At 57.5% G+C, this 23,211-nt stretch overlaps 2 protein-coding genes across 2 annotated transcripts in view; one reads left to right on the forward strand and one right to left on the reverse strand.

Moving 5' to 3' along the window:
* Positions 1–2,673: 2,673 nt before the first annotated feature.
* Positions 2,674–14,440, reverse strand: VPS26B (VPS26 retromer complex component B). The gene is made up of 6 exons (XM_075329192.1): positions 14,067–14,440; positions 7,662–7,818; positions 7,258–7,422; positions 6,826–7,001; positions 6,436–6,578; positions 2,674–5,545 (listed from the first exon to the last, which is right to left on the reverse strand). Exons 1-6 carry the CDS (start codon positions 14,287–14,289, stop codon positions 5,399–5,401), a joined length of 1,011 nt encoding a protein of 336 aa, XP_075185307.1. The 5' UTR covers positions 14,290–14,440; the 3' UTR covers positions 2,674–5,398.
* A 244-nt stretch (positions 14,441–14,684) lies between these two features.
* Positions 14,685–23,211, forward strand: part of NCAPD3 (non-SMC condensin II complex subunit D3) — a 30,748-nt gene continuing 22,221 nt past the window's right edge. The window contains 13 exon segments of the mRNA XM_075329085.1: positions 14,685–14,797; positions 16,198–16,349; positions 16,422–16,584; positions 16,778–16,962; positions 17,524–17,688; positions 17,952–18,013; positions 19,054–19,141; positions 19,802–19,935; positions 20,093–20,165; positions 21,156–21,281; positions 21,884–22,136; positions 22,246–22,308; positions 22,407–22,490. Coding sequence (XP_075185200.1) covers positions 14,731–14,797; positions 16,198–16,349; positions 16,422–16,584; positions 16,778–16,962; positions 17,524–17,688; positions 17,952–18,013; positions 19,054–19,141; positions 19,802–19,935; positions 20,093–20,165; positions 21,156–21,281; positions 21,884–22,136; positions 22,246–22,308; positions 22,407–22,490 — 1,615 coding nt within the window. The 5' untranslated portion in view covers positions 14,685–14,730.

Genomic DNA, 23,211 nt, shown 5'->3' on the forward strand with positions numbered 1-23,211 from the left:
TACCTGTGGCACCTAACAGGGGCTGGCAATAATAAATCCCACTTGCAGCCGGTTGACATGGATTAAAGTTGACTCAATGTCTGTCCTGTGTCCATGTGTGCACCACATTGAGCATGGAGAAAAGAAAGAAGACCAAAGAACTGTCTGAGGACTTGAGAATCCAAATTGTGAGGAAGTATGAGCAATCTCAAGGCTACAAGTCCATCTCCAAAGACCTGAAAGTTCCAGTGTCTACGGTGCGCAGCGTCATCAAGAAGTGTAAAGCCCATGGCACTGTGGCTAACCTCCCTAGATGTGGAAGGAAAAGAAAAATTGACGAGAGATTTCAACGCAAGATTGTGCGGATGGTGGATAAAGAACCTCGACTAACATCCAAACAAGTTCAAGCTGCCCTGCAGTCCGAGGGTACAGCAGTGCCAACCCATACTATCCGTCGGCGTCTGAATGAAAAGGGACTGTATGGTAGGATACCCAGGAAGACCCCACTTCTTACCCCGAGACATAAAAAAGCCAGGCTGGAGTTTGCCAAAACTTACCTGAGAAAGCCTAAAACTTTTTGGAAGAATGTTCTCGGGTCAGATGAGACAAAAGTAGAGCTTTTTGGGAAAAGCCATCAACATAGAGTTTACAGGAAAAAAAAAAAGAGGCATTCAAAGAAAAGAACACAGTCCCTACAGTCAATCATGGCGGAGGTTCCCTGATGTTTTGGGGTTGCTTTGCTGCCTCTGGCACTGGACTGCTTGACCGTGTGCATGGCATTATGAAGTCTGAAGACTACCAACAAATTTTGCAGCATAATGTAGGGCCCAGTGTGAGAAAGCTGGGTCTTCCTCAGAGGTCATGGGTCTTCCAGCAGGACAATGACCCAAAACACACTTCAGAAAGCACTAGAAAATGGTTTGAGAGAAAGCACTGGAGACTACTAAAGTGGCCAGCAAATGAGTCCAGACCTGAACCCCATAGAACACCTGTGGAGAGATCTCACAATGGCAGTTTGGAGAAGGCCCCCTTCAAATCTCAGGGACCTGGAGCAGTTTCCAAAGAAGAATGGTCTAAAATTCCAGCAGAGCATTGTAAGAAACTCATTGATGGTTACCGCAACCGTTTGTGCGCAGTTATTTTGGCTAAACGTGGTGCAACCAAGTATTAGGCTAAGGGTGCCAATACTTTTGTCTGGCCCATTTTTGGAGTTTTGTGTGAAATGATCAATGATTTGATTTTTGTTTCATTCTCTTTTGTGTTTTTTCATTGCAAGCAAAATAAATGAAGATAATACAAAAGAATTTGCGATTGCAATCATTTTCAGGAAGAAACTGAGTATTATCTGACAGAATTGCAGGGGTGCCAATACTTTTGGCCAGCACTGTAGAAATGGATAAGCACAGCTGCAAAGAATTAGGCCCATAAAAAAAAAATGACAGAAAAGAGGCACAAATACAACAATCAGCAGACGACAATCCGGCGCGGTCCGATCCTGCGCAGATTTCAGGCCACGTCTGCTCCATTATCGGGCGCTGACGAGCGTTCAGCATCCAGTCACACCGGCAGATAAATGAAAGCTCCCACAATGCACTGCTCACAGGAAATTAGCATTAGTCTGTGAGTCGGTGGTTTGGGCAGTAACTGTGATCTAGGAACATCCTAGGACCACTGAGCGCCCCCTGCCCAATGATTACGCCATTACAGAAAGAGCGTCAATCTGCACAGTGAGCAACCGCACCGCACCGGGACCACTCCCTCCACCAAAGAGCGCCTGCACCACACCGGGACCACTCCCTCCACCAAAGAGCGCCTGCACCACACCGGGACCGCTCCCTCCACCAAAGAGCGCCTGCACCACACCGGGACCGCTCCCTCCACCAAAGAGCACCGACCCCGGGACCACTCCCTCCACTAAAGAGCACCAGCACCATCCTGGGACTGCTCCCTCCACCAAAGAGCACTCGCACCATTCCGGGACCACCCAGTGAGCCCCCCCCTCCACTCCAGCAGGACCCCCTCCACCCAATGAGCCTCCCCTCCACCCCAGCAGGACCCCCTTCCCCCCCAGTAAGACCCCCCTCCACCCCGTGAGCCCCCCGCACCCCAGCAGGACCCCCTCCACCCCAATAAGACCCCCTTCCACCCCAGCAGGACCCCCTCCACCCCAGTAAGACCCCCCTCCACCCCAGCAGGACCCCCCTCCCCCCCAGGAGGACCCACTCCACCCTGTGAGCCACCCCAGCAGCACCCTCTCCATCCCAGCAGGACCCCCTCCTCCCCAGCAGGACTCTCTCCACTCCGTGAGCCCCCTCCACCCCAGCAGGACCCCCCCACCCCAGCAGCACCCCCTCCACCCAATGAGCCTCCCCTCCACCCCGTAGGACCCCCTCCACCCCAGTAAGACCCCCCTCCACCCCGTGAGCCTCCCGCACCCCAGCAGGACCCCCTCCACCCCAGTAAGACCCCCTTCCACCCCAGCAGGACCCCCTCCACCCCGTGAGCCCCCCCCACCCCAGCAGGACCCCCTCCACCCCAGTAAGACCGCCCTCCACCCCAGCAGGACCCTCTCCACCCCAGTAGGACCCTCTCCATCCCAGTAGGACCCCCTCCACCCCAGCAGGACTCTCTCCACTCAGTGAGCCCCCTCCCACCCCAGCAGCACCCCCTCCACCCAATGAGCACTCTCGCTGGTCTGAGACATTGTTTAATCTGAGACTAATAAAAACAATGTAAAATAGACATTTATAACACAATGAACCATGGGAAATAAACACTGCAGTTGGAATGGAGGCCGATCTCCGGATCCAGGGCGAACCTCTCTGCAATGTGTCAATGTTCCTAGTCAGTCTGTAGCATGGTCGTCCTCACGTCCTGGCTCCCAAGAGCTTACAATCTAATAGTAGGGTCAGAGGCACGTCCATGGGTGCAAAGCGCAATACATCAGTGCCCACCTAATAAATACACTGTAATATATCATGTATTGGGGTAGCGGCCGTGCCCGTTACTGTACCCCGGGAAACCGTGAAATACTGGGACTTTGTTTTATACATTTTATTATTTTAACATAAAACTATAAATACTGATACTGCCGCCTCTCACCCTTCCAGACATAACATGGGGGAGGGGCATGCCAGCGGTATACGGTATATACTGAGCTTGGCTCCCGCCGCTCCATAGTTTGGTCCATTGCCGTCTTTGCAATGGATTTGATGTCAAAGTGAAAAGAAAATTGCTTCCTTTGAAATTTTTTTGTAAACGTAAATGGCGGCTAGAAAAGAATACTGCGCGGTGCACAAAAACGGGACATGGCGAGGTGCGGGCGCGTGGAGACCGGATTCTGCAGGAGCGGCCATTTGCAGGATAATCGACATTGAATTTAGTAAATACTTATGTTCCCCATGTAAGAATTCTGGTTTGCGCCGATCCTCTTTTACCCCTCCTGGAAATGATTGACAGCTGGGCGTTCCCACTATTAATGAACGCACCCCACTTAAAAAAAAAGAGGCAAAATGGTCTTCCAGGAAGAACAACAGAGGGATGGCAGATGGAGAGATGCTCCAGAACTCTTATTCCCGGGGGGCTCTGGATTTGTCAGGAGCGCGGAGCGACCTTCATTAGAAGCGCAGTGTAATGCCCTTTTGTATATAAAAGCGATGGCGCCGCGGTGCGGAGTTTGGTCGCTGCAGAGGACGATGGCGTCTTCCGATGAGATTCAGCTTTTCCTGTAGGGAAGAGATGCCGATAAGGAGATGCACTTGTCCAAGGAGGCCTGATCGGATGTGTGGCCCTTTAATTTAACCCCTTCAGTTCCTATAGGAGGGTGATCCATCAGGTCACTGGTCGGCTGTTTACAGTCCGTGCCGGTGCAGAAGAAGCCCACATTGTACAACCGTCCACCAAAGAGGATGGGAACGTCCCTCTCCCCCGTCCCTAAACGTTCCAGTTCTAATAAGAGGTATGCAAACATATAACGTAATTGTGGGGGTCCGATCTCTGGGACCCCCACCCACCCAGAGAATAAAGGTGCACTTGCTGATTCACAGGGATGGCAGCGCTGTGCACGGAAAACGGTAAAGGCACCGCAGCACTGACCCCGGCACGCTTCACTCCTGGGGTCTGGTGGGGTCCCATAGGTCACCGCCCCCTCTGATCCATGCGCCGTCCCTTTTAAGAGATGAGAAATCCCCCCCCCCCCCCCTCTCCATTTTTTAGCTTATATTAAACCATCATGAATGAGTTAATGTCGGCACCTGGTGGACTCCGCAGTCAGGACCTCTGCATCATCACATGACCCACACCATACGAGATGGCGATGGCTGGCATGCGACCACGAGAGGTCAGGAGGCCAAAGATGGCTGCGACGCTGCAGCGTAAGGCAAGTGGACATGCGACCTGCAACGTACCGAGGCTGCAACAATGGTCCGTGGCACCTTGCTCGTCTCGGTGCCCTCTAGTGGCCGAGCGACACATGACCAGCGCCACGGCCATAGCCGCCACTACCTAATTGTCCAAAGCTCCTGCCAGGTGCCCACACGTTTTCGTTCTCTGTTATCAGCCACTACAGACTGTGTCCTGCAGTTTGATGACTAATATGTAGTGCAGGCCCTCCCGGACCCCCGATCACTACTGAGCGCAGGTGACATGCAGGCAAATCTATGGCAATCGAGTTGTGACCGGCGACAGACAATCCACCGCAGTCTGTCGCCGGTCACAATCAGATGCAATGTCGCCGTGCTCGGGCCTCATCCACTGCTGGGGGAGAAAACAGAGCCGGGACCCCCACACAATACGGGCGCTGCTCCGGAATTATTACCTGCCCTCCGCCCCGCTGCTCTTCACTGACGGTAAGGCAGCGACGTGTCTGTCCCTTTAAGAGCCAGCGGCCATCATTGCGGGGCTCATCGCACACCTCCCCGATATCCGGCTGTATATAATGGAGCAGGTCCGGGCTCTGATTACGGGGGGAGGGGGTAAAGCAGAGAGACGCTGCCCCCGGTGGTCACATACACAGGCGGGAGGCGCTTGGAACAGACGGACGGGTCCTATTTGGGCACCAATAATCGGAGGCCAGCACTAACTACAACCACGGGGTGAAGGGGGCACTTATATGGGTGCTCAGTCCCGGTGTGTGGGGGGCTTCGATGGCGGGACCCCCTGTGACAAGGACAAGCCAATGAGATCATAAAAAGTATAAACACAAGGGGTTAAGGGGCCAGCTCGTTCCCCTCCCCCCCTCCCCACCCCTATATTACACAAGTAGCAGCAAGAGGAACGGACAGCCGGCCCGGTAAGAGACGCCGGCCTCGCCCCTCCGCCAGCTGGACCCACCAAGTGTCCGTGGGGGGCGCGGGTGTGGACGGGTGGGCTCCGAGAGTCTGTTTAGTCACTGATGCAGCCGTTCTCCCGCTGAGCAGGGTCACTCGTTCTCCTGGTCTCCTGCGGCCGCCCCCCCGTGCTGAGGCCGGTTATCGGGGTGCGTTCCCTCGAATCTCTGAGAGGCGATGGCGGCCTGGTGGGACATGCTCTTCCGCACGATGTCTCCTTTGCGCCATAACACGACCTCCTGGAGGAGAGAGAAGACAAAGGGGGTCAGCGGGGAACCCGTCAGCAAGTAGCAAGCACAATCGCCGGGGTACACCATCACGTGGGGACCTCACTGATGCCGCGGCATGTGGCACCTGGACGGTGACACGCCCAGCCACAGTGGGGACCACCAGAGATAGGGGCGTCCCTTTAAAGAGTTATCGGCCATTAAGTTTAGTTTTGAGTGGGGGGAGGTGTACACAGTCCATCAGCGCTGAAAGCCAGAAGCAATGGCCGCTCCGTGCAGATATCACACGACTGCTGAAGTCCGCGATTGGCGCCGGTGACTGAACAGCGCCTCCCATCAGGTCCCAAACCTCAGGTCCTGTGACGTCCACACAGCGCGGTCACGGCTTCCACAGGGAGAGCGGCAATTTCTGGATCCACAGGGCCCATAAGAGACGATTGTGCCCCGTACAGAGTCCTCCATCGGAGCCGCACATGCGCCGCTCGCTCCTGCCACGGGGAGACGGGACACTTGCTCCTGACATGGGGGGGCGGACGCTCGCTCCTGACACGGAGGGGGAAGGGGGGGGGGGGGTGGATGCTCGCTCCTGACATGGGGAAGGGGGTACTCGCACCTGACACAGGAGGGGGGGGGGCGCACGCTCCTGACACAGGAGGGGGGGAGGGAGCGCTCGCTCCTGACACAGGAGGGGGGGAGGGAGCGCTCGCTCCTGACACAGGAGGGGGGGGGAGGGTGCTCGCTCCTGACACAGGAGGGGGGGGAGGGTGCTCGCTCCTGACACAGGAGGGGAGGGGTGCTCGCTCCTGACACAGGAGGGGGGGGGGGGGAGGGTGCTCGCTCCTGACACAGGAGGGGGGGGGGGAGGGTGCTCGCTCCTGACACAGGAGGGGAGGGGTGCTCGCCTGCTGTTTGAAGTAGCGCCTCTCCTCTTCGTCGATCAGCACTAGGTTGAGGTAATAGCGCACGCTGAACTTCTTGTTGATGTCCCTCATGGTTGGGGTCAGTTCGTATCCCGCCAGGAACAGCCGGATGGGGATGGATTCACCTACAAGACGAGGCGAAAAATTACCGCAGGCGTCAAATCTGATCACCCAACTCCATTTTGCAGTGACTGACAATATGCCCGCCGTCCGCACACGTCACCCAGCTTTTCCAGGCTCCTGAATACATTACATTGGAGCAGGGAGATTACTGTAGGGCAGGATTGCAGTTCAGGAGTTTGGAAAAGCTGGGTGACGGCCCCCAGGAGTCGGTATCTCACGAGCAGCCGCCCCGGCGGACATTGCTGGTACCTCGCACCGGCGCTCCGTCCATGATCTCGTACTTTGCGATGGTGTCGTTTTCGTGGTAGACGTTGGGTCCGGTGCCCGTCGTCTCCCGCTTGATGATATCGATCTCCATGTGTTTGATCTTGATCCGCACCAGAAGGAAGTAGATCTTCCCCACGATCACGTCTTTAAGGTGATACCTGTTACGGGAGAACACAGGGCGGCGTTCAGAGGGTAAAAAAAAAAAATCAGGAAATTGGCGGAGCGGATGCGGATCTATCAGCTCGTGCCGCGGTGACGCCGGCGGTGCTGGGTGCAATGGACGATGCATTCTGATTCCACGTGACAGCTACGATTAGGGACTATTTGGCATTTCCATAATTCCGATAATCTGGAATGTTCTGGACTAAGAGTGACCGGACGTCACCCCGAGGAGTGCGGCGGGCGCAGACTTACTTGGACTTGTTGTACTCGAACTCGATGTGCAGACAATCCTCGATCCCCACCTCCATCTTGATGGAGGAGTTCAGCTCCGGGTACGTGCTCAGCGTGTGCACCACGATATCCATCTCCTTCCCCACGTCATTGAGCCGGCGGCTGAGCGTGGCGCGCAGGAAATACCTGGACGGGCGAGAGCGGCAGAGGTGAGACCGGCAGAATACGCACCCGCCCGCCAAACACCGGCCTCCGCCATTACTGCAGTCCGGATCCATCTGCAGCAACACAGTGTCAGCACCGGAGCATGACACTGGGTACAACTGTACCAGACCTCCAGCTGTGAGAAGCACAGGATGGAACCGATCTTCCCATTCACGGCCAATGAACAGCCCCTTTTATTTCCACATTCCCAGGATCCGTACCGCAGCTTCACGTTCTGCCCAGTGTACGACTCGTACGGCTTCTCCACGTGCGTGAACTCAAAGTCAAAGCTCTGCGACTGGGACAGCTCCCCGGGGCGCGCCAGGTCCTTCACCAGCGACACAAACTCGTGGTGGTTTCCACGGTCATAGTACAACTCTGAGGAAGAAAAGAGAAGGGTGAGGGCACGGAACAGAGGAGGAAGAGTCTACAGTGGGGACGCGGAAGAGAGGAGGCGACGAGAGGGCGCGGAAGAGAGGAGACGAGAGGACGCGGAACAGAGGAGGCGGCGTCTATTGCAAGGGCGCAGAAGAAAGGAGACGAGAGGGCGCGGAAGAGGGGAGGCGACGAGGGGGCGCGGAAGAGGGGAGGCGTCGACAGCGGGGGCGCGGACGAAGCGTCGACAGCGGGGACGAGGCGTCGACAGCGGGGGCGCGGACGAGGCGTCGACAGCGGGGGCGCGGACGAGGCGTCGACAGCGGGGGCAAGGAGTCTACAGCGGGGGGCGCGAAAGAGGGGAGGAGGAGTCTACAGCGGGGGGCGCGAAAGAGGGGAGGAGGAGTCTACAGCGGGGGCGCGGAAGAGGGGAGGAGGAGTCTACAGCGGGGGCGCGGAAGAGAGGAGGAGGAGTCTACAGCGGGGGCGCGGAAGAGAGGAGGAGGAGTCTACAGCGGGGACGCGGAAGAGAGGAGGAGGAGTCTACAGCGGGGGCGCGGAAGAGAGGAGGAGGAGTCTACAGCGGGGGCGCGGAAGAGAGGAGGAGGAGTCTACAGCGGGGGCGCGGAAGAGAGGAGGAGGAGTCTACAGCGGGGGCGCGGAAGAGAGGAGGAGGAGTCTACAGCGGGGGCGCGGAAGAGAGGAGGAGGAGTCTACAGCGGGGGCGCGGAAGAGAGGAGGAGGAGTCTACAGCGGGGGCGCGGAAGAGAGGAGGAGGAGTCTACAGCGGGGGCGCGGAAGAGAGGAGGAGGAGTCTACAGCGAGGACTTGGAAGAGAGGAGGAGGCAGCGTGTATTTTCTTCTTCTATAATTGTTACTTGTTTGTATATGTTTATGTATATGAGCCTCCTGAATTGTAAAGCGCTGCGGAATATGTTGGCGCTATAGAAATAAAGATTATTATTATTATTTATTGACGATCCTGTCCATGCTGCAATCTACTTCTATTAATCTTTGCCCATAGTGTGTCCGGTCACCCAGCTTTCCCCAGAGCCTGAATGCCCTGTACACCTGAGGCTAGTTTCACTCTTGCGTTGTGTGACGGATGCAACGGATGCTGCAAAACAACGGAATCAGTTTTGATTTTTTTTTTTTTTATACAGTTTTACCGGCGGCAGACTATTGTGAACGATCAATAACGAATAATGTTTGGAACACCATTCTAAGTCTGAACTGGGTGCAAAAAACCTAAAAAAACATCACTATGGGGAGATAAGGTATGCACACCAGTGACTATGTAAGGGGGATACATGGAATAGCAGAAACTGCTGTGTGAATACTGACATGAAAAATCCAATAGCTATATGCAAGAGTGAATGTGAAAAATGGAACCTGCATTACTGCCATGAACATAGGAATCAAGAGAAATTTAGCTACTGAATTGATCAATGCAATAGAGCCCCTTGGGGCTCTATTGCATTGATCAATTCAGTAGCTAAATTTCTCTTTATTCCTTTGTTCATGGCAGTAATGCAGGTTCCATTTTTCACATTTTCATTCTTACATATAGCTATTGGATTTTTCATGTCAGTATTCACACAGCAGTTTCTGCTATTCCATGTATCCCCCTTACATAGTCACTGGTGTACATACCTTATCTCCCCATATTGTGAACGATCAGCTGATCCCTCCCTGCAGCCGACCGCCAGGTGATCAGCTGAGCGCTGTCACTTGCCGACGGCCGGGCGCTGAGCTTAATGTTCGGCCACCGCAAGCCACAATAAAGTTTGTGATTTAAAAAAAAAAAAAAAAGAAGAGCATGCGCAGTGAAATCCAGAGGATTCCGCTGCTCAAAACAACGTTACATGCTGCGTTCCTCCCGCTGGGCGGAAGCAACGGAGCGTCGCCCAGCGGAAGCAACGCAGGTCCTTTTGGTACAATCCGTCACCCATACAAGTCTATGGGAAACAGCAGAATCCGTTAACGGATTCCGCTGTTTTCCAAAAGGGCGGATTGTAACGGAAGGAAAACAACACAAGTGTGAAAGTAGCCTAACTTCTATTTCTACTTTGCGTCAGTTTTCACTGTCGTTCTGGCATTCTGTTCCTGAAGCAGCTGGCTCAGGATGAGCGCTCCACATGCTGCAGTGCACGGTCTGGCGGATGGACGCAGCGTATGAAGCCGTCGCCTGCGGGTCCAGCAGTGACCTCAGATCAGCAGCTGCTTCCCCTCTCCCGGGCGGAGGAGGGGGCGGCGGGAGGCCGGGGTCCGGGAACATTCACTCTTTGAGGTGGGAGATGTTTACCAGGAGAAGAATAACAAGACGTCTTCCTCTATCAGCGGGGATCACACAGGCCGGAGCGCAGTACAGGGGCCGCTGTGTACCCCGGGGCCGGAGGATGGGCCGAGCCCCGGAGACCAAGGGCACAACTACAACTCCCAGCATGCCGACAGCCCGGCAACACTGCTGGCACCTGTAGTCCCCGGCTGCCCATGGTATTACTGGTACTTGTAGTGCCTGTTTGCTCTGCTGGCTCCTGTAGTCCCCCCTGACGTTCCTGGCACCTGTAGTCCCCCTGGCGTTGCTGACTCTTGTAGTCCCCCTGGCGTTCCTGGCACCTGCAGTCCCCCCGGCATTGCTGGCTCTTGTAGTCCCCCTGGCGTTCCTGGCACCTGTAGTCCCCCTGGCGTCGATGGCACCTGTAGTCCCCCTGGCGTCGATGGCACCTGTAGTCCCCTCTGGCGTCGCTGGCTCTTGTGGTCCCCCCTGGCGTCGCTGGCTCTTGTGGTCCCCCCTGGCGTCGCTGGCTCTTGTGGCCCCCCCTGGCGTTGCTGGCTCTTGTGGCCCCCCCTGGCATTGCTGGCACCTGTAGTCCCCCTGGCGTTGCTGGCGCCTGCAGTCCCCCTGGCGTTGCTGGCGCCTGCAGTCCCCCTGGCGTTGCTGGCGCCTGCAGTCCCCCTGGCGTTGCTGGCGCCTGCAGTCCCCCTGGCGTTGCTGGCACCTGCAGTCCCCCTGGCGTTGCTGGCACCTGCAGTCCCCCTGGCGTTGCTGGCACCTGCAGTCCCCCTGGCGTTGCTGGCACATGTAGTCCCCCTGGCATTGCTGGCACCTGTAGTCCCCCTGGCATTGCTGGCACCTGTAGTCCCCCTGGCATTGCTGGCACCTGTAGTCCCCCTGGCATTGCTAGCACCTGTAGTCCCCCTGGCATTGCTGGCACCTGTAGTCCCCCCTGGCATTGCTGGCACCTGTAGACCCCCCTGGCATTGCTGGCACCTGTAGTCCCCCCTGGCATTGCTGGCACCTGTAGTCCCCTGGCATTGCTGGCACCTGTAGTCCCCTGGCATTGCTGGCACCTGTAGTCCCCCTGGCATTGCTGGCACCTGTAGTCCCCCCTGGCATTGCTGGCACCTGCAGTCCCCCTGGCATTGCTGGCACCTGCAGTCCCCCTGGCATTGCTGGCACCTGTAGCCCCCCTGGCATTGCTGGCACCTGTAGCCCCCCTGGCATTGCTGGCACCTGTAGTCCCCTGGCATTGCTGGCACCTGTAGTCCCCCTGGCATTGCTGGCACCTGTAGTCCCCCTGGCATTGCTGGCACCTGTAGCCCCCCTGGCATTGCTGGCACCTGTAGCCCCCCTGGCATTGCTGGCACCTGTAGTCCCCTGGCGTTGCTGGCACCTGTAGTCCCCCTGGCGTTGCTGGCACCTGTAGTCCCCCTGGCGTTGCTGGCACCTGTAGTCCCCCTGGCGTTGCTGGCACCTGTAGTCCCCCTGGCGTTGCTGGCACCTGTAGTCCCCCTGGCGTTGCTGGCACCTGTAGTCCCCCTGGCGTTGCTGGCACCTGTAGTCCCCCTGGCGTTGCTGGCACCTGTAGTCCCCCTGGCGTTGCTGGCACCTGTAGTCCCCTGGCATTGCTGGCACCTGTAGTCCCCCTGGCATTGCTGGCACCTGTAGTCCCCCTGGCATTGCTGGCACCTGTAGTCCCCCTGGCATTGCTGGCACCTGTAGTCCCCCTGGCATTGCTGGCACCTGTAGTCCCCCTGGCATTGCTGGCACCTGTAGTCCCCCTGGCATTGCTGGCACCTGTAGTCCCCCTGGCGTTGCTGGCTCTTGTAGTCCCCCTGGCGTTGCTGGCTCTTGTAGTCCCCCTGGCGTTGCTGGCTCTTGTAGTCCCCCTGGCGTTGCTGGCACCTGTAGTCCCCCTGGCGTTGCTGGCACCTGTAGTCCCCCTGGCGTTGCTGGCACCTGTAGTCCCCCTGGCATTGCTGGCACCTGTAGTCCCCTGGCATTGCTGGCACCTGTAGTCCCCTGGCATTGCTGGCACCTGTAGTCCCCTGGCATTGCTGGCACCTGTAGTCCCCTGGCATTGCTGGCACCTGTAGCCCCCCTGGCGTTGCTGGCACCTGTAGTCCCCCTGGCATTGCTGGCACCTGTAGTCCCTTGGCATTGCTGGCACCTGTAGTCCCCCTGGCATTGCTGGCACCTGTAGTCCCCCTGGCATTGCTGGCACCTGTAGTCCCCTGGCGTTGCTGGCACCTGTAGTCCCCCTGGCATTGCTGGCACCTGTAGTCCCCTGGTATTGCTGGCACCTGTAGTCCCCCTGGCATTGCTGGTACCTGTAGTCCCCCTGGCATTGCTGGCACCTGTAGTCCCCCTGGCATTGCTGGCACCTGTAGTCCCCCTGGCATTGCTGGCACCTGTAGTCCCCCTGGCATTGCTGGCACCTGTAGTCCCCTGGCATTGCTGGCACCTGTAGTCCCCCTGGCATTGCTGGCACCTGTAGTCCCCCTGGCATTGCTGGCACCTGTAGTCCCCCTGGCATTGCTGGCACCTGTAGTCCCCCTGGCATTGCTGGCACCTGTAGTCCCCCTGGCATTGCTGGCACCTGTAGTCCCCTGGCATTGCTGGCTCTTGTAGTCCCCCTGGCATTGCTGGCACCTGTAGTCCCCTGGCGTTGCTGGCACCTGTAGTCCCCTGGCATTGCTGGCACCTGTAGTCCCCTGGCATTGCTGGCTCTTGTAGTCCCCCTGGCATTGCTGGCACCTGTAGTCCCCCTGGCATTGCTGGCTCTTGTAGTCCCCCTGGCATTGCTGGCACCTGTAGTCCCCCTGGCATTGCTGGCTCTTGTAGTCCCCCTGGCGTTGCTGGCTCTTGTAGTCCCCCTGGCATTGCTGGCACCTGTAGTCCCCTGGCATTGCTGGCTCTTGTAGTCCCCCTGGCATTGCCGGCACCTGTAGTCCCCCTGGCGTTGCTGGCTCTTGTAGTCCCCCTGGCATTGCTGGCACCTGTAGTCCCCTGGCATTGCTGGCTCTTGTAGTCCCCCTGGCATTGCTGGCACCTGTAGTCCCCCTGGCATTGCTGGCACCTGTAGTCCCCCTGGCATTGCTGGCTCTTGTAGTCCCCCTGGCATTGCTGGCACCTGTAGTCCCCCTGGCATTGCTGGCACCTGTAGTCCCCTGGCATTGCTGGCACCTGTAGTCCCCCTGGCATTGCTGGCACCTGTAGTCCCCCTGGCATTGCTGGCACCTGTAGTCCCCCTGGCATTGCTGGCACCTGTAGTCCCCCTGGCATTGCTGGCACCTGTAGTCCCCCTGGCATTGCTGGCACCTGTAGTCCCCCTGGCATTGCTGGCACCTGTAGTCCCCTGGCATTGCTGGCACCTGTAGTCCCCTGGCATTGCTGGCACCTGTAGTCCCCTGGCATTGCTGGCACCTGTAGTCCCCCTGGCATTGCTGGCACCTGTAGTCCCCTGGCATTGCTGGCACCTGTAGTCCCCCTGGCATTGCTGGCACCTGTAGTCCCCCTGGCATTGCTGGCACCTGTAGTCCCCCTGGCATTGCTGGCACCTGTAGTCCCCCTGGCATTGCTGGCACCTGTAGTCCCCTGGCATTGCTGGCACCTGTAGTCCCCTGGCATTGCTGGCACCTGTAGTCCCCTGGCATTGCTGGCACCTGTAGTCCCCCTGGCATTGCTGGCACCTGTAGTCCCCTGGCATTGCTGGCACCTGTAGTCCCCTGGCATTGCTGGCACCTGTAGTCCCCCTGGCATTGCTGGCACCTGTAGTCCCCCTGGCATTGCTGGCACCTGTAGTCCCCCTGGCATTGCTGGCACCTGTAGTCCCCTGGCATTGCTGGCACCTGCAGTCCCCCTGGCATTGCTGGCGCCTGCAGTCCCCCTGGCATTGCTGGCACCTGTAGTCCCCCTGGCATTGCTGGCACCTGTAGTCCCCGTGCACACAGCCCCGCCCTCTCACCGATCTGCCCGATGAACTCGATCTTCAGCCCCTGGTGCTCCAGCCTCTTGCCCGGGCTGCGCAGGGTGACGGTGACGCGGCCGGACACGGTCTCCCCGTCATAGAAGAGGAAATATTTCTCCTTCTTGCCGTCCTCCGTCTTGTGCTCCACCCGCCGGCGGCTCTCCGCATCCGTCAGCGTGATGTCCAGCTCCGCGGCCGGCCCGAAGCCGAAGAAGCTCATGGCTGCGGCGGAGACGAGGGCCCGGTACAGGCGGCTGACAGCACCGATTACCCACAGCGCCCGGTCTCCGCTCCTGGATGTTCAGCGCAGTGCGCAAGCGCACAGCTCGGCCTGCATGACGCCGCACGTCACCGTCCTGCCAGTCACCACTATGATCCCCGCACTGCCAACCAGAAGCAGTGCGCAGGCGTCAAGGCCTATGGGAGCGTGCTGATGACGTACCTATGGAGCGCCATCTTGCTTTTGGGCATCCTTCACTAAAACGGACCTTTAGCCAGTACAAGAGATGGCCGTTACACGTTCTTTTCAGTCATCTGCTCTCATTGGTTAAAGGCGAAGCATAGTGATGACGTTGCGTTGTTTGATTGGTGAATTCGTGTTGGGTTTTGGCGCTGGTCAACTACTAACGAAAGCGGCGGTGTCTGCGGAGAGCACCGGAAGATGGCGGACAAGGAGGCGATACTGCTGGAGGCGCTGGGCCGGTGCGGGCTCCGGAGCCTGAGGAAAAGTGAGTCTGTCCAACTGCAGCTCCCAGCGGACAGACACAGTGCTGCTGCTATATAGTGTCCAGTATTGTACTCCAGAGCTGCACTCACTATTATTACTGCTGGGGCAGTCACTGTGTACATACATTACATCACTGATCCTGAGTTACCTCCTGTATTATACTCCAGAGCTGCACTCACTATTCTGCTGGTGCAGTCACTGTGTACATACATTACATTACTGATCCTGAGTTACCTCCTGTATTATACTGCAGAGCTGCACTCACTATTCTGCTGGTGCAGTCACTGTGTACATGCATTACATTACTGATCCTGAGTTACCTCCTGTATTATACTCCAGAGCTGCACTCACTATTCTGCTGGTGCAGTCACTGTGTACATACATTACATTACTGATACTGAGTTACCTCCTGTATTATACTGCAGAGCTGCACTCACTATTCTGCTGGTGCAGTCACTGTGTACATGCATTACATTACTGATCCTGAGTTACCTCCTGTATTATACTCCAGAGCTGCACTCACTATTCTGCTGGTGCAGTCACTGTGTACATGCATTACATTACTGATCCTGAGTTACCTCCTGTATTATACTCCAGAGCTGCACTCACTATTCTGCTGGTGCAGTCACTGTGTATATACATTACATTACTGATCCTCAGTTACCTCCTGTATTATACTCCAGAGCTGCACTCACTATTCTGCTGGTGCAGTCACTGTGTACATACATTACATTACTGATCCTGAGTTACCTCCTGTATTATACTCCAGAGCTGCACTCACTATTCTGCTGGTGCAGTGACTGTGTACATACATTACATTACTGATCCTGAGTTACCTCCTGTATTATACTCCAGAGCTGCACTCACTATTCTGCTGGTGCAGTCACTGTGTACATACATTACATTACTGATCCTGAGTTACCTCCTGTATTATACCCCAGAGCTGCACTCACTATTCTGCTGGTGCAGTCACTGTGTACAATACATTACATTACTGATCCTGAGTTACCTCCTGTATTATACTCCAGAGCTGCACTCACTATTCTGCTGGTGCAGTCATTGTGTACATACATTACATTACTGATCCTGAGTTACCTCCTGTATTATACCCCAGAGCTGCACTCACTATTCTGCTGGTGCAGTCACTGTGTACATACATTACTGATCCTGAGTTACCTCCTGTATTATACTCCGGAGCTGCACTCACTATTCTGCTGGTGCAGTCACTGTGTACATACATTACTGATCCTGAGTTACCTCCTGTATTATACTCCAGAGCTGCACTCACTATTCTGCTGCTGCGGTCACTGTGCACATACATCACTTCTCCTGTGTTATACTCCAGAGCTGCGCTCACCATTCTGCCCCTGTACAGACGTTACACTGCTCCTCCTCTTGCAGGCTGGGTGGAGTCTGTGTGGGATTTGGACTTCACAGAGACGGAGCCGCTGGATCCTCGTGTGGAGTCGGAGATTGTGGAGAACGGTCTGGAGGTGCTGAATGAAGTGTACGAGGGTCTTCTGCCGTTTGCGTCTGATCAGGAGACGTCCCCGGTAAGGGTGTGAGCCGCCACCTGGTGAGCGCTGCTCCGCTGAGCGCCGGTCTGAAAGCTGCGCTTCCTGCAGAGCGCCTGGGTCCTGTTCTCGGAGAATGACGTCTGCTGTAACTCGCTGGTGGCCGTCCTCTACCACTTCATCCAGGCGGGAGAGAAGAAGAGTGCGGCGGCCATGCAGAGGATGCTGGGGCTCCGCGCCGCCGGCGTGTACTTCCTGCTGCTGGAGATCCCAGGTGAGCGCTCGCTGCCCCCATCCTTCTCCCAGTACCCGGCCGGCGCCATGTCTATGTGGTCGCCCAGAGCTGCCCTTTCCCGCGAGGTCTGTGCTGAGCACCTCCGGTTCTGTTCTGCCTGTGAGGTCCAGTATAGCGCAGCGGGGGGCGCTGACTTTGCCCGTTACATCGGTGCCGCTCTTGTCTGTGGCAGGAAGTGTCGTCAATCAGGTGTTTCACCCCGTCCTGTTTGATAAATGTGTGAACTGCCTGGAAAAGTGCTGGCCCCAGGACCCAGAGAGCAGCCGCAAGAGGAAGAAGGACGCCACCAAGAGCTCGCAGGGGACCAACCGCGGAGGAAGGAAGCGTCCCAGGCCGCCGCGCCAGACTGACTCTGAGGTATAACCGGAGCTGCTGTAGTGGGCCGGCAGGCCGTGTGGTGTGGAGGGCCGTGTGGTGTGGAGGGCCGGCGGGCCGTGTGGTGTGGAGGGCCGGCGGGCCGTGTGGTGTGGAGGGCCGGCGGGCCGTGTGGTGTGGAGGGCCGGCGGGCCGTGTGGTGTGGAGGGCCGGCGGGCCGTGTGGTGCGGAGGGCCGGCGGGCCGTGTGGTGCGGAGGGCCGGCGGGCCGTGTGGTGCGGAGGGCCGGCGGGCCGTGTGGTGCGGAGGGCCGGCGGGCCGTGTGGTGCGGAGGGCCGGCGGGCCGTGTGGTGCGGAGGGCCGGCGGGCCGTGTGGTGCGGAGGGCCGGCGGGCCGTGTGGTGCGGAGGGCCGTGTGGTGCGGAGGGCCGTGTGGTGCGGAGGGCCGTGTGGTGCGGAGGGCCGTGTGGTGCGGAGGGCCGTGTGGTGCGGAGGGCCGTGTGGTGCGGAGGGCCGGCGGGCGGGTGGCTTTGTGGTGCGGAGGGCGGGTGGGTGGATTTGTGGTCTGATCCGTGCGATCCATCGCTTCCATGTTTTGTTTTCAGATGAGCGACTTATTGGAGGAGGAGTCGGAGGACGACCTCTTCTTCTCCACTCACGACCTGAAGAACATCAGAGACTCCATCCTCCTCCTCCTGAACAACTTCCTGCGCCTCCTGCCGAGGTTCTCCCTGAAGGACAAGCCGCAGAGCGTGCTGCACTGTATGCAGGTGAGGACGGCCGCTGCAGACTGGGGCCCAGAGTCCTTGAGAAATGACTGAGGGACACCCCCCACCTTCCCCCCCCCCCATGTAGGGAACTGTCCACGTTCAGTCACTGGTGCGGGCACTGTAGGCCGGGGGGCTGGCATGACAGCATTGTGGCCCCTGAGAAGCTGCCGGCAGAGCGCCACAGGAGGCAGCGATGTACACTGCAGTATGGTGGCGGCCGGTTCCCAGTCCTCGTGTGATGACGTCTCCTCTTTTCTCCGCAGACCTTCATCAGTCTCACCAGCTTTGAGTCAGTCCCACAAGTTCTGTCCTTCTCCAGTTCCAGGTGAGATCTTCTGCGGCTTCTGCCCTTAGTAATGAGGTTGTAATCCCCCTAATTTACTAATTACCGGGGGTCCCACCAACCTGATGACTGCCGGAGATACCGCGTGCAGCCTCCACATAGTGCGTGGCGGCTGTGTGTTGTGGACTGATGCTGCAGAGCGCCATTCTCCGGATTTCGGGTGGTCCTCCGGCGATCAGTGAACTGGGGGATAACTTACAATTATAGACCATTAGAAGCAGGGGTTACCGCGCCGGTCAGAACTGCGCCCTCCGATGTTGGATGCATCGGGAGGAGCGCGGGAGTCGGGGAGATATGACCAGATTCAGAGCATCGCTTACAAACTCTATAACACGGTGCTTGTAAGTGCTGCGCTCCTTTCCATGCAGACTGGCCGCCTCCGGTACACAGTAGAGGTGGCCGGGAATCTTGGCAACAGAGCAGTAACAAGCAAATTCCCAGTCTCCAAATCTTGATCTCAGAGAGGGTTCTTAATAAAGGAATCGTAGCAGTTACTTGTGTGTAGACATTTTCGGTTTTACCCCCTGACGACATGAGGCCGCCCCTTTAAGACTTGACCTGTCTTCTGTAAAGTATAATCCTCCTCACCCCTCGGCGGTGGAGGCGGGTCCCTACCGGCCGGCGCCATCCGTGCAACAAGTGCAGAGGCCGAGCTCTGATTGACAGCGGCGTTTAATGGCGCCATTGCTAATGCGCGGGGTCACTGACCAGCGGCGGCTCCCCAATACATTAACATGTCGTCTGCACCCCAAGATGGAGCCATAAAATCGTCAGGTCAGAAAACCACCCTCCCCGGCCGTCCCGCGGCTCCGTGGGTGGAAGATAACAACCGTGGCATCAAGTCGTCATCCAGCGTCGTCCACGGAAGTAAAATATTATGGTTTCCGGAACAAATGGAGAAAAAGAAAAAAACGGAAACGCATAAATGAAAAATGTCCCCCGGACCTGTGTGCGGCCTCCTGGCACAGACGGGATGAGACGTGCGGATTGGATATAATGTCTACCGTCTTTTATCTTCACAGCGCACCCGAGCGGATGAAGTTCGTGCCGCAGCTTGCGTACCACGGCTTGTGGCTGCTGTGTCTGCCCCTACACGGAGACGGCAATCAGGTGCGGGAACCTCTCTGCCTCCAATAACTTCTCTCTAAATACACGGGGGAAAACGAGCAGGTGACAAATCCCGAGCAATGATTGGTGGAGCCAGAGAGCCAGTGCCGTGTACGAGGACCAGCGCCGCCCGCGTCTGACGCGGCAGTAAGAGCTTGGCAGCCGTCACTTCTGGCTTCACAAAACTGCTGCCGTCACTTCTGGCTTCACAATCCTGCTGCCGTCACTTCTGGCTTCACAATCCTGCTGCCGTCGCTTCTGGCTTCACAATCCTGCTGCCGTCGCTTCTTGCTTCACAATCCTGCTGCCGTCGCTTCTGGCTTCACAATCCTGCTGCCGTCGCTTCTGGCTTCACAATCCTGCTGCCGTCGCTTCTGGCTTCACAATCCTGCTGCCGTCGCTTCTGGCTTCACAATCCTGCTGCCGTCGCTTCTGGCTTCACAATCCTGCTGCCGTCGCTTCTGGCTTCACAATCCTGCTGCCGTCGCTTCTGGCTTCACAATCCTGCTGCCGTCGCTTCTGGCTTCACAATCCTGCTGCCGTCGCTTCTGGCTTCACAATCCTGCTGCCGTCGCTTCTGGCTTCACAATCCTGCTGCCGTCGCTTCTGGCTTCACAACCCTGCTGCCATTGTCTTCACACCTTGGCTTCTTTTTCCTTCCAGACTCTCCGCCGTCTCTTCCAGCGCCTGCTGAGCGTCATTCTCATGGTGAAGGGAGGCGAAGGGTCGCACCCCACCCTGCTGAACCTCACCGCTCCAGTCACCGGGGCCCGGGACCAGGCCGTGCGATTCGTCAGGTCAGAATTTGCTCCGTGTCACTTGCAGAGGAGTGTGTCTGTTCTGCACGGCCGTTCGCTTCACCCTGTAATGTGCAGTTTGCTTTTCATCCACCGGGGGGCGATGTCTGACCCGTGTCCTGCTGTTTTCTGATTTTCTGTGTTTGATCCTCCGCAGTTTCCTGGTGGATGAGTTGAAGGAAGCGTCGTTCCCTGTTCTCCACATCTTGTTGCAGCACATATGTGTGAAGGTAATGTGCAGGATCGATGGCTGACATTACATCAGCGGTAACGTGCCGGGTATCGAGCATCGGTGTCACAATCGTTAGCGCTCACAATCCGGCAGGTGTCTTTAGGTTTTCCCCTCCAAATGTGATTCGCTGCAGAGTACCCCTTTAAATAAGTTTCTATGTGGACCGGACCGTGGACTCGGCGAGCTCTAGGAGGGGTCCGAATGCGGTAACCGCGCCCCGTTATTAATGTCTTGCTCCACCGCAAATCTCCCCAATGTGCAGGACTATGTTGGGATAAGTCTCCGCCCAGATGACTGCATATAGCTCAGTTTAGGCAGCGCCATAAGCCGGATTCACACATGGATGCTTCGCAGTCCGCGTTCAGAGCTCATTGTCCAGACTCCGCAGGTCTCCTGCCGAGATCCCGGGAGCATGATGTGAGGCTGTGGGGTCCGTCAGGTGCCCGCGCCCCGTCCACACATCAGTCTATACATCGCAGTCCATATACTCGTATGTGACCGAACATAGATGTGTGCATCCGGCTGCACGAGACCTCAAAGATCCGACATCTAAGTGATGGATCAGTGACGGAGTCGTCCGGTCTCCGCATATTGGTGAGTCTTCTTGGGAGAAGTCATTAATATCAGATCAGTGGGGTCCGGGACCCTCGTTGTTTGAAGTCATGGATTGGGCCTGGAAAGCTCCGTCCCGTGTGCAGCGGCTGATCCTGGAAGACACTCGCAGGACCCTCACTCATCTGCACCACACCCTGTCATCACCGCAGCATATACTGATCCCTGGGGGTGTCGGACCCCCACTGAGTGGATATTGTTGACCATTCTGATGGATTGTGATCGATATTTTGTAACCGGACAGGACATTATTAAGGGACGGTGTCTCCTAAGTGATCAGTTCTGCAGAGTGGTCCCAGTTTTCCTGGTAATATTGAAGCTGCTGGCCGTGCCTTCCTGGATGCGCGGCTCCTCTTTGCTTCTGTTTGTCTTGCAGTTCCCGGATAAGTCTGATTACAGGACGTCTGCGGCCCACGCTCTGGTGAAACTACTGGAAAAGCTTCCGAACCCGGAGTATGCCTCCTTCATAGACTGGCTGTACAAATACTCCCGCAACGCCAAGGTACGATTCCGCCCTGCTCCGCTCTGCTCTGGTCAGGGGCGGCAGCCGCGCCGCCCTGCTCCGCTCTGGTCAGGGGCAGCGGCCGCCCTGCTCCGCTCTGGTCAGGGGCAGCGGCCGCCCTGCTCCGCTCTGGTCAGGGGCAGCGGCCGCCCTGCTCCGCTCTGGTCAGGGGCAGCGGCCGCCCTGCTCCGCTCTGGTCAGGGGCAGCGGCCGCCCTGCTCCGCTCTGGTCAGGGGCAGCGGCCGCCCTGCTCCGCTCTGGTCAGGGGCAGCAGCCGCCCTGCTCCGCTCTGGTCAGGGGCAGCAGCCGCGCCGCCCTGAGAGCAGGCCACAGTTATACCCAGCATAACCCTCCCTCCTGTCCTAATGGTTTGTTACAATGTATCAGCACAGGTTACCCGTGCAATGTCCGGGCTCTTTGCTCACAGGGGATTTCTAGACCCTCAGAATGTTTTGTGCAGGAGAATGGAAAACAAGATGGCGGAGATTCTGACTGCGAGCGCTGATCATGAAGACGGCGAAGGAAATTGTCATAAAGTGTCCCTGATCTTCAATGTAAATCCTGAATCCTAGTAGATCCCGTGTGACCTTCTCCCTCCGCAGATCTCATACCGGGTGTTTGCTCTGGATGTGGCCATCGTTCTGCTGGAGCTGCCGGAGCGGCCGCCCGACGCGTCCCTGCCGGTGGAGAAAATCAAGCTCCTGCAGCACAAGTTCCTGCTGCACGCCATGGTGTTCAGCCGCTGCTCCGACAAAGCCCCAACCGTGCGGAGCAAAGCGCTGTCCTGCCTGGCGCACAGCCTGGAGAAAAACACCACCACGGTGTCCGAAGGAGTCACCGAGCTGCTGCAGGGAAGTAAGTACACCCCCGCCCTGACTGATGATGTCTGCAGCTTCTGGTTAGTGGTTAGTCCGGTCCTGGTGGCTTTCGCCTCTTCTGTCACTCGCTGGTTTTCCGTTCTCAGGCAGCTGCCGCACAATCTCTGGAGCCTCGGTGGCGGCTGAGAACACGGTGAACGGCACGGAAGGTAACGGGTGAACGTGGGCGACGTTGGGTCATATCTGGCAGCAGCCGGACGTGTCGTGGACGGATCCGTTCATTGTCGGCTTAATATTTTCTCTCCAGGAGCTTCTGCTCACAGCCGCAAGACCCCGGGCGTCATGAGGACCATCGAGGTGACGGACGACTGCGACCCCATGGGGGCTGATGGTGAGTTGGTGAACGGGTTTCTCCCAGGATTTGTGCCACATGACGAATATCGTAGCATAAAACCCCCAAATCTAGAGCAGATGGCGCTTATTTGGGATTGTTTTTTACTTTTCTTCTTTCCTTTAAAACATATTTACAAAAAAATAAGTTTTTGGTTTTCAAAATGACGGATCACAATGTAGCCACTTTAATAAATAGACCAGATCATTACTTTGACAGTAAGTGGAGCCTTTACCTGCGCTGGTGAGTGCCTGCGGCGTGGAGCCCTTACCTGCGCTGGTGAGTGCCTGCGGCGTGGAGCCCTTACCTGCGCTGGTGAGTGCCTGCGGCGTGGAGCCCTTACCTGCGCTGGTGAGTGCCTGCGGCGTGGAGCCCTTACCTGCGCTGGTGAGTGCCTGCGGCGTGGAGCCCTTACCTGCGCTGGTGAGTGCCTGCGGCGTGGAGCCCTTACCTGCGCTGGTGAGTGCCTGCGGAGTGGAGCCCTTACCTGCGCTGGTGAGTGCCTGCGGCGTGGAGCCCTTACCTGCGCTGGTGAGTGCCTGCGGCGTGGAGCCCTTACCTGCGCTGGTGAGTGCCTGCGGCGTGGAGCCCTTACCTGCGCTGGTGAGTGCCTGCGGCGTGGAGCCCTTACCTGCGCTGGTGAGTGCCTGCGGCGCGGAGCCTTTTACTCCCGCAGGTGAGTGCCTGCGGCGTGAAGCCTTTACCTGCGCTGGTGAGTGCC

This window comes from Anomaloglossus baeobatrachus, chromosome 11 (genome assembly GCF_048569485.1).
Source record: "Anomaloglossus baeobatrachus isolate aAnoBae1 chromosome 11, aAnoBae1.hap1, whole genome shotgun sequence".
In the NCBI taxonomy this organism is placed as follows: Eukaryota; Metazoa; Chordata; class Amphibia; order Anura; family Aromobatidae; genus Anomaloglossus; species Anomaloglossus baeobatrachus.